The 10,606-nt window shown below is 26.1% G+C and overlaps 1 protein-coding gene across 1 annotated transcript; it reads left to right on the forward strand.

Moving 5' to 3' along the window:
• Nucleotides 1-1,477: 1,477 nt before the first annotated feature.
• LOC100198406 (translin-associated protein X) lies at nucleotides 1,478-2,293 on the forward strand. The gene has a single exon (XM_065805662.1). It carries the CDS (start codon nucleotides 1,538-1,540, stop codon nucleotides 2,246-2,248), a length of 711 nt encoding a protein of 236 aa, XP_065661734.1. The 5' UTR covers nucleotides 1,478-1,537; the 3' UTR covers nucleotides 2,249-2,293.
• The last annotated feature ends 8,313 nt before the right edge of the window (nucleotides 2,294-10,606 follow it).

A 10,606-nucleotide genomic window follows, 5' to 3' on the forward strand; every position in this document is an offset into this window, starting at 1 on the left:
ACTTTGTTGCTGTGATTATGGATTTAAAACTAATGAGTTATTATTTGTTTTTGATGGTCATCACTCTTAAAACACTTGGTGTTACTAACTTTTGAGGCGAAAATGGAACTCTTCTCAATCTCATAACTCTTTTAACTCATTGCATACATAAGCTTCAGTCTTTTGACAGTATATTTTTTAAACCATTTAAAGTTAACTACAATACAACAGCAAACAACTGAGCATTTTAATAAAGTACAATACTCACATCCTGGATGCAGAATATTGTATTATAATATTTATTTACTGGCTAATATTTAACAATGAATTAGGCTAATAATTAACAATGAATTACTTTTTTAAGAAAATTTAATGGAAATTTAATGGCAATACTTACATTTATGTACTGTTATTAAAGGGTAAAAAGTTTTTAAAACCAGGTAATAGTTGTTGTTTATAAAAAGTAGTAGTTTTTTTTATAAACTTTTAATAAATTGTTACTGTTGAGGGCAAAATGCAAATCCGGTAGCATTTTATTACACGACTAGGGCAAAAGGTCCCCTTGTTTAATTACTTGTTTTTGGGATATTTAAGTTTATTACTAGTTGTAAAATATATTTTTTATTTTACCAATTACTTCTTTCATAATTAAACGTTGGTTCTACAAGAAATGGAAAAAGATTTTACAAGAAATGAAAAAATGGAAGAAATTGTAAAAGGATTTATAATATGCAATGAAATTTGTTAAATGGGGTATTTTGCTTCACCCTACCCTAATTTACTTTCTCTCTTTAACATATGACTAATTTTTTCTATTTTAAAGATTAAGTTTTTTCTCATCACTAAAATAGAGGCATATTTGACCAAGGTTATAATCATTATGGATTTTTAAATCATATTCATCTTTTAAATCATATTCATTAAATCATATAATTACGTAAAAAAAATATTTCCGATTGCTATAGAGTTTGGTTTGATCGTGATGTATAACACTCTTGTATTCTACTACAGCATTGTAAGTTATACCTGACAATACTAAAACATTAGCTGGTGTATGTTCACTTTGCTACGTCTATCCCTGATTAAATCAGTTAATTTATAAAAACATTGCAGCGCGTTTAAATAAATCAGCCAATGTATGTACGCTTATTCACAAATAAACTGGCCACTATTTTTGATGTTGTTGGATAATAAAACTTTATAAAGACATCAAAAGTTTAACATGATATTTTAACTTGAGAATAAAAAAAAAATATGAGAGTTTTACTGAGGAGTACGATACTTTTTACTTGGAAGTAAAAAAAATATACACACTACCTGTATTAATTATATTGTACGTACTTTATTAATAATATAGTACGTCACATACTATATTGCTAATATAATTACTAAAGGTACGTAATACGTAGTAACAAGACTTTCAATCTCGCTTTGTTTTTATTTATTTACCGGGTTAAAGGTCCCGCATTTGTTATTATCCGGGTTAAGAATCCGGTTATTTAGTTCCGAACAACTAAGTTTAGAAAAACAAAAGGTAGCCATTAAGATATACTAAAAAATGGATGAAAATGACGAATTACAAAATCTATTTTTATGGATCCGTGATCGTCTTGATTCAAGAAATGATAAAAGAGAAAAAATACTCAAGGTTAGTCGTGATATAACAAATGAAAGTAAAAAAGTCATATTTAGTTTACTCCGTAAAGGCATTCCTACTGAAATGTTACTTAGTGAAGCAGAGATAAAGTTGCAGTTTTTAAAAAAGCTTCTGAGTCATATATTCGAAGAACTAAAAGAAGAAGATGCATATATGTTTCATAAATCATTTTCTTTTGGAGTTCAAGAGTTTATTGAGGCTGTTTCACTTTATTTCTATATTAAAAATGAAACATTAATTGAATTTGACAATGTTTGTAACCAGTATTTTCTTTTTCACGGTTCAAAGTCTTTTTTATTTCCACAAGACTATCTAGGAGGAATTGCAGATTTAACAGGTGAACTTATGCGAGTTGCAGTGAACAGTTTGGGAGTGGACGACAATTTAAATATTACCAAGATATGTGAGTTTGCTAGATTGGTATACAAACAATTTTCTGTATTTGTTAGTTTGGATCCTGAGTTATTTAGAAAAGTTTGTGTTATGAAAAACAGTTTAATAAAAATTGAAAATACTATTTATATTTTGAAAGTAAGAGGAGCAGAATTATCAGAAAACTTTACTCCAACCAGTTTCCAATTTGAAATGGAATGTCTTGAAAATGATATTTGATTTTAATAGAATTTATAAAGTAACCTATAGAGAAATTGAGTAAAAGTATATGTTTTTTATTTAACAATCTTTTAGAGTAGATAAAAAAAAGGAAAACTAAGTTATATAGACATTTGAAGTAGATAATAATTGGATTGATCTGTGCTATTTTCAACTACTTGAAAAATAATGGCATCTGTCAACCTACTTTTTTAAACAATAACAAATAGGTTTGACTTATTATTTCAAGTTCTTGAAATTTTATTTTAGAAAATGTACAAATAATTTATTATCAGTTTTGCGCGATAACCTTAAACAGCTCAAAGTTTATCAAATTGTTTGACTTAAAAAGACATTTTAGTTAAATACAAATCTGCATAGATTTTCAGGCAAACAACATATCATATGTTTTTTGTCTTTCATTTTTCGACGTTTTACAACAACCCTAAAACACCCATAAGTGATTTTTTTCGTAAAACAATTTTCAGTGTGAGCAACATGCATTTTTATTACAATAAAGTATGTTTACAATGCACTGTAATGATTAATTTTAGATGGTCAATCATATTTTATTCAATTAAATCAAATTAAAAATACTGCTATCACTTAATTTTAAGTTAAATATAGGAAATATTACACATATTATCTGGTTATTATATTATGTTATATATCATATCATATTTTATATCATATTTTGTAAATACCCAAAAATATTTTCATAAGAAGAAATTTAAAATCTGTAATAAAATGAAATTTATGAAATTTAAAACCTGTCAATAAAAATAAAAAATCTATTAGTGTTCAAAAATAATGGCCATGTAATGTTTCCACCCTTCGCAAATTGACGTGTTTTTTTATGGTCATAACTTTTAATCATTAAAAGATTATCCTTTCCTATAAGATATTTGATGGCTAAGGCTTTAAACAAGTATTTTTAAAACAACAAGTGTTAACCTTAAATAATATGTGCCTCTTAATAAAATAACAAAAACAGTTTTGAAGACAAAAAAGATTAAAGCTCTTTAGAACTATCTTATTTTTGTTTTATAGAAATCTATGGAACTTTGAGAATTTTAAATAAAGTTTGATTTTTCAGGAGTTATATTAAAAACACTAAATATTAATTTTCTAAAAGTACCAAAACTGACAAAAATGCTATAGAATTTATATATTTTAGGCTAAATTAATTCTATAGAAATCCTGCAAAGTATCTCAAGTAGTTATGAATCAATTTTAGTCTATTTAAAAATCTAAAATGACAAATTCTTATGACAATAAACAGCTATTATTATGTTATATAACGTTTTTGAAATTATTTAAAAATTTAAAAATCTTCTCACTATAGACTCACCAGGAATAATTAATGTGAAACACTAACATGCAGAATTCGTTAATTAAACCACTTTTGCCACTATGGATCTTATATTGGACTGTGATTTTCTTAAAGATAGATCAATAACTTATGTAGGTCGCTGCAATTTAGGTGTACTTCGTAAACATTTCTTTAATTCGTTTCATTTCCAATAAAAAATGGCTGGTGCATATATTTACAAGCAATTTTGTGTATTTTTCTATATTTATTAAAGATATTCTTTTTTTGAAACATACTGTCTATATGAATTTATAAAAAGTTTATCATTTTTTTAATATAATTATAAACATTATTTTTTCGTGCTGATATAAAAAAATGTTAATATATGTAAAATAAAATTAATATAAATTAATAAAAATAAGTGATGAAATTTTTATTGAGCTCAAGCTAAAATTAATATGGAAAATAAACGTTAAATTTTCTGCCGCCAAATAACTTTTTTTTCCTTTTTTAAAAAAGTGGATATTAAACTCTCGGGAATAAAAATTGCTACTACACCTTTTCAAGATGTAATTGAGAACTGAAAATTGTAAATTTGAAATGAAATAGAAATTAAAGTTGTAATTAAGGAACGTAAGATGTAATTTAGAACATGAAAGTTGTAAAAAAAAAATCGTTAGATGTAATTGAAAAGATAAAAGTTCTAATTGAGAAAAGTATAAAGAATACAAAGTCCTTTGTATTTTGAATTTTGTAGTCCTAATATGCTTTGTAATTTAAGGCTAGAAATAATAATATAATATCAATAAAGTATAAACAGTCATGAAAAAGGCATTTGAAGTTTAGGCGGTAACTGAAAAAATCCTGTTGGGTGTCAATTAAAACTTTCTTTTATTTTTGTTTGTGAAAAATTTAATTGAGATTTCAGATGAAAAATGAATAAAACCCAAATAATTTATTTACATAAAAATTTAAATTTAAACAACGTCATTAAAAATCATTGCAATATTCAGTTGAGCGCCAACTTGGACGTCTTCTATATTTAAAATCGTTGCGTAATGAGTGGTCGTATGTTGTACAGCGCGTGTACAATCACCTCCCATTATTGTATTTTTTGCCGCAGTAACATTTCTTTCTAAATACTGCATTCGTTGTTCCATAATCCCAGCACCGAATACAGGTGAAATGCGAATAGCATATTTAACGTTTATTTATTTATTTTTGGACCAGATATCTTCCACTGGGTTTAACATTGGACTGTAGGGTCTTAATCGTAATAACTGAGCTAGTGGATTTTCAAACACCCTTTCCAAACGAGTGTAACATGGAGCATTGTCTGTTACGACGACTAAATCCTCTAAACGATTCCCGGATGTAAATAACTGGTTAAACAAAGCCAACATCCACTGGTTACAAGAATCTGCTTAAATGATCCTCTGCGAGTTTCCATCATGACGACATTTGTTGTTGATATAGCTGTAATCAAATATATGTTTGCACCTTTTGAAGAAGGTATTTTCATTATTGCTCTTTTCCTCTGTTTGGCACGTCCTTACGTTTTTCTACAAAAAAGATTAAAATTTGTTTCAACCAAACTATCTGATGACCATTTGTGATGTGTTCGTTAATGTTCCTAACATATTCAGCTCTTTTTTGTTTGTTTTCATTACTATTTATTGTAGTAGGCTCATTGTGCAATTTTTTAAATGAAAATAGTCTGCCTTCGAGGTAATTGGCAATCGTGGTTGTGCTGACGCTAATATTAAATTGTCTTAATATCCTTGTTTTAATGGCCACCAATGTCAACTGACAGCCACTTTCAATCTATGCTAGCGTTTCTTCGATTTGATCATCGGTTAATTTTTTTGGTTTAAAATCAATTCTTTCAATAAAATTTAAATTTCCGCTGCGGACCCAATTGTATACTGTTTTATATTTGATTCCTAAAGTTTGCGCCAGAGTCACCCAATCGTCGTTTCGCTCAGCACATTCAATTACTCTTTTTCTATCATTCGATGAAGATAAAACATAATATTTTTTTTCAACTTGTTTAGTTGTATGTATTTCATATCTACAAATTGGACAAGGTGGTTCTATTTGTTCCAGAAGTGGTTGTAAACAAATTTGTTGAAATAAGTTCTTGCACGGATTCAATTTAATAACAGACTTTCTATTCATAGTGTATTGACAAATAACACGATATTTCAATTCCATTACCGTATTACTGTATTGCTGGTGCATACAAATGCTAAATTTGATATTATTAACTTATTAAAATGCATGCCTAAGAAGATCGTTTATAATGACCTTTAAGCGCTTACATTGAATTTGCAATTACAAATAATGTATTCTCATTTACATATCACGATTTCTTAATTACAGCTTTTGTTTTTCAAATTAAATATTGCGATTTCTTATTTACATGTTGGGTTTCTCAATTACATTTTAAAATTTCTTAGTTATATGTTGTGTTTCTTAATTACATATTGCGACTTCTAACATGTTGTATTTCTCAATTACATTTTACTTGTCTTAAAACAACTTTCAATTTCTCAATTACATCTTGAAAAGGTGTAGTGAACTTACAACTTATCCTAATATAACTCTTAACCTAGTACGTTGATCAAGAAACTTTTTTAAAACATATCCTAATATAACTCTTTACGTCAATCAAGAATCTTTTTTCAATACTTAATTTGCTATTTCTAATAAAAAGTTATTAGTTAAAAACGGAAATGGTGTTGAATGAAGTACATTAAATGTTGACTTAAAAGGTAAAACTGTTTATCTAGAACCCCTGGATAATTGCATTTGTTCAGATGATTTGTTCCGAATTAATGTTCGATGAGTTTGATAGAGCCTTCAAATCTGTTTAAAAAAATAAAGCAATTTGAGCAGATCAAATGAATAGAAACGTGGTTATAGATTGCTTTGAACAACTTAAAGTTGTTCTTTTTAAAATCTTTAGGGCTTCTATCCATCAAAGAGTATTGCCAGAACAATTAAAAATTGAAAAAATTATTCCTATTTTTAAAGAAGAGGACAAATAAGGAATCAATAATTATCGCCCCATCTCTGTTGTCTCCACGTTTTCGAAAATTCAAGAAAAAATTATATTCAACAGAATATACAAATATTTTCATGATAATAATCTACTTTACTTGATGTACATTAGATTATTGTAAATTCCCAGTGAAATTTACAATTGTCAATAACATGCACCGGCGTTTCCACATCTTACTTACTTAGCACAAAATATTTAGTTATTAACTTTAAATACATGTAATTACGTTGGAGTAATTTTCCAATACTTTTACAAAGACCGCATTATTACAAATATATTAATGTTAATATTAAGATTTCACAACAATATAAAGTTATATTAGAGATTTTACGAGTAGTTGACTTGCATATAAACCCGCATATAAGAATGAATAAACACGCATCTAAGAATGAATAAATGCACATATAAGAATGAATAAACACGCATATAAGAATGAATAAATGCGCATATAAGAATAAATAAACGCGCATATAAAAATGAATAATCCGATAAATCAGTGAACGAAGAACTCAGACATATCTAATTGGTTCAATTAGATATGTCTGAATACAAATAAAACAAAATGGGTTTTATTTCACTCGATAACAAAAAAGCGATTTCTCCCATCAAAATTACCTCAAACCTTTATCAATCATAAGAAAATGAAATGAGATTTTGTTACAAAATTTTTAGGTGTTTATCTACATAAAAACATTACTTGAAATCATCATATTGATTACGTAAGCACAAAAATTTCTAAAAACATGGGGATCCTATATAAATCACGAATCTATCTCAATAAGAAAGTCTTAATCCAACTTTATTACTCATTTATACATAGTTATTTAAATTATACCAATATTGCTTGGGGAAGTTTAGAAAAAAGTAAGTTATACGGATTGCGCGTTTCTGACAGATGTAAAGACTTTATTTCCGTCAAAAACGCGCAATCCGTATAGTCAATTTTTTAAATCGCTTCTCTCAATTGAAGCATTATTTTATTGAAATGAGAATTCTAAATATATACGAGTTAAATGTATTTAATATTTTATGTTTTGTATATATGTGAATAAATAACTTATCCCTAGCTGTTTAAAGATCTTTCTCTTTTAAACCAATCATTAAATATATTTTGAGAAGTAATAAGTTTTTAAATGAACCTTTTTGTCAAACAAACCTTAATCAATTTTGTATCGAGCGCCACACCTTTTGAAAAAAATTGTTTTGCCGAATTTTAATTTTGACGTACCTATTACTTTTTTCTTTTTCAAAAAAAGAACTGAAAAACATCATTCTTTCATTAGATAATATATTGAGTTATTATTAGTAGTAAAAGTTCAAAATATATATTATGGTCTACTTTTTTTATTGTTTATATAGATGTTTATTCCTTATTTTATTTATTGTTCTTATACCTTTTTCTTTTTAATTTATATGTTGGTTTACTCTCGTATAAAATTCTTGATCTTTCTTTAGACACAGATTATTTACCTCGCAATTTTTTAAAAGTTTATTCTTTTAATTTATCTTATCTTTGTTAATGCTTATTTAAGGTTCTGACGACAAGACCTTTGCATTCTTCTTTCAGATTTTTTTCACTTTGTTTATATTTGTTATATTTCTATCATTGTAAGTTTATGGTACTATTTTTATCATTGGTTATTTAAAGCTGTACAACGATTAACAAATGTAAACCCAAAAAAAAAAAAAAAAAAATTTTTTAATTAATCTTGTAATTGATCAGTCAATCAATGAATTTATGGGTGTTTATATTTTAGTCACATGTTACATATTGGGTCGTACTTATTTAAATCGAAACCTACGTCTTAATAATTTGCTTATCACCTCTTCTTTTTCCACATACTGCAGCTTGATGTCAACGTTATTGCCGAAACAATCATTCAGAAGTGTTTGTGGCAAATTACTTCAACAGTTTTATACAGAGATTAAGGTTAGCAATTTGTTAAAAGAATTGTTTAGTGATTTCCAAGCAAAACGTTTAAGCTCTGGTAAAGTTTTCACAGACAATTAGTCAAAGTTTCAAAATATTGATTTTTTTCCGTTGCACATCAACTGAATTAATCGGTCAAAATTGCAAACTGTTAATACTTTTGAAATAACAATATTTTAGCCTGAGTCATCTCAACTACCAAAATCTATGCCACTACTACCACAACCAGCAAGACTTAAAGGGGTTTGTGTCTCAATGAATTACTCAAGAAACAAAAGCAGCAAAGCAAGCTCTGTTTTTTTTAATTAAAATCATTGGTTGTTTTTTAATTGATATCGTTGATCCCTTTTACTCTAAGGCTTATAGTAATTTTAATGAAATTTTGGTAACAAAACTACAATTTCTATTTTTTTTTTTAAACTAATTGCAAAAAAAAAAACTAATTGCAAGTGTTCAACATTTAAAAAATGCCACACCCCTAGTTACTTGTAATTTATACTAATGTATAAATGTATTATAGTAATTACTACTAATGATATGGTGTGTGCCATATATTACTAAAAAAATTTTTTCTCATAAAGTATATCAAGTTGGATCTCAAAAGAAGCGAAATCTTACAGAAAATTCAAAAAATGTTTTGTTTTTTAATAAAAGTTGTTTTTTAATTAATTGTTAAAAAACTAATATTTTTTAACTTTTAAAGAGGCATTTTTAAGATTTTATATAACATTACGTTCAGAGGCGTTGCAAGAGGGCGGGTGGTTGCGGTCAACCCGGGCGCCGTTCTGAAGGGGGAGGAGGTGCCAAAAAAGGGAAAAATAATAAAAATAAATGAATTCACAAATTTATTTATCTTTTACTCAGATTCAGAATTAACTCAGATCCAGAGCCAACAACTGCTCAGTGACTAACAGTAACACAGCTGAATTAAAGAGCAAGTTCAAGAACAAGAACCAGTCAGCTAGAACCAGAACCACCAAGCAACCCCAAGATAATTTAAAATAATCCCAAACCTCAGATCTTCTATATGTGCTGACGTCTTTGAATGTAGCCAATTTTTATTTCTACTTTTTATTTAATTTTTATTTTTTTCAAAACGTAGATAAACAGTGGTCAAACAGTTACTATTCATTTAATTTTTAAAGGGAAAAAAACTGACACATTTTGAATTGCAATGGTTTTACACGTAACATTATTCTGTTTGTATTTTTAGAGTGATCAGACAAAAACTGTTTTCTAAAATTTAAATAACTACAAATAAAATAAGTCAAAAAGGAAAGAACATTGTTTTCAAAAAATGTAACGAATTTGCGTTACATTTTTTGAAAACAATGTTCAAAAAATGCGTTAAAAGTACCAAAATGTATCAGTAAATTTACGAAAAACAAAATTTTTGTATTTCCTTAAGCGATACAACGACAAAAGATTTGTTTTGAATTATTGTATATATATATATATATATATATATATATATATATATATATATATATATATATATATATATATATATATATATATATATATATATATATATATAAATATATATATATATATATATATATATATATATATATATATATATATATATATTTGTTTTGAATTATTATATATACATACATATATATATATATATATATATATACATATATATATATGTATATATATATATATGTATATATATATATATATATATATATATATATATATATATATATATATATAAGTATATATATATATATATATATATATATATATATATATGTATTAATGTATAAAGAGAGAGAGAGAAAGGGAGAGAGAGAGCATAAAGCAGAGCAGTAATAAATTAGTTAAAAATAATATATATATTTATATATATGTATGTATACACACACATATATATATATATATATATATATATATATATATATATATATATATATATATATATATATATATATATATATACATATGCATATATATATATATATATATATATATATATATATATATATATATATATATATATGCTGTATATGTGCTGTAGGTTTTTATTTTAGTGGTACTTTAAATTGTGTCAAATTTTTATTAGCA

Source organism: Hydra vulgaris, chromosome 09 (genome assembly GCF_038396675.1).
Source record: "Hydra vulgaris chromosome 09, alternate assembly HydraT2T_AEP".
Lineage (NCBI taxonomy): Eukaryota > Metazoa > Cnidaria > Hydrozoa > Anthoathecata > Hydridae > Hydra > Hydra vulgaris.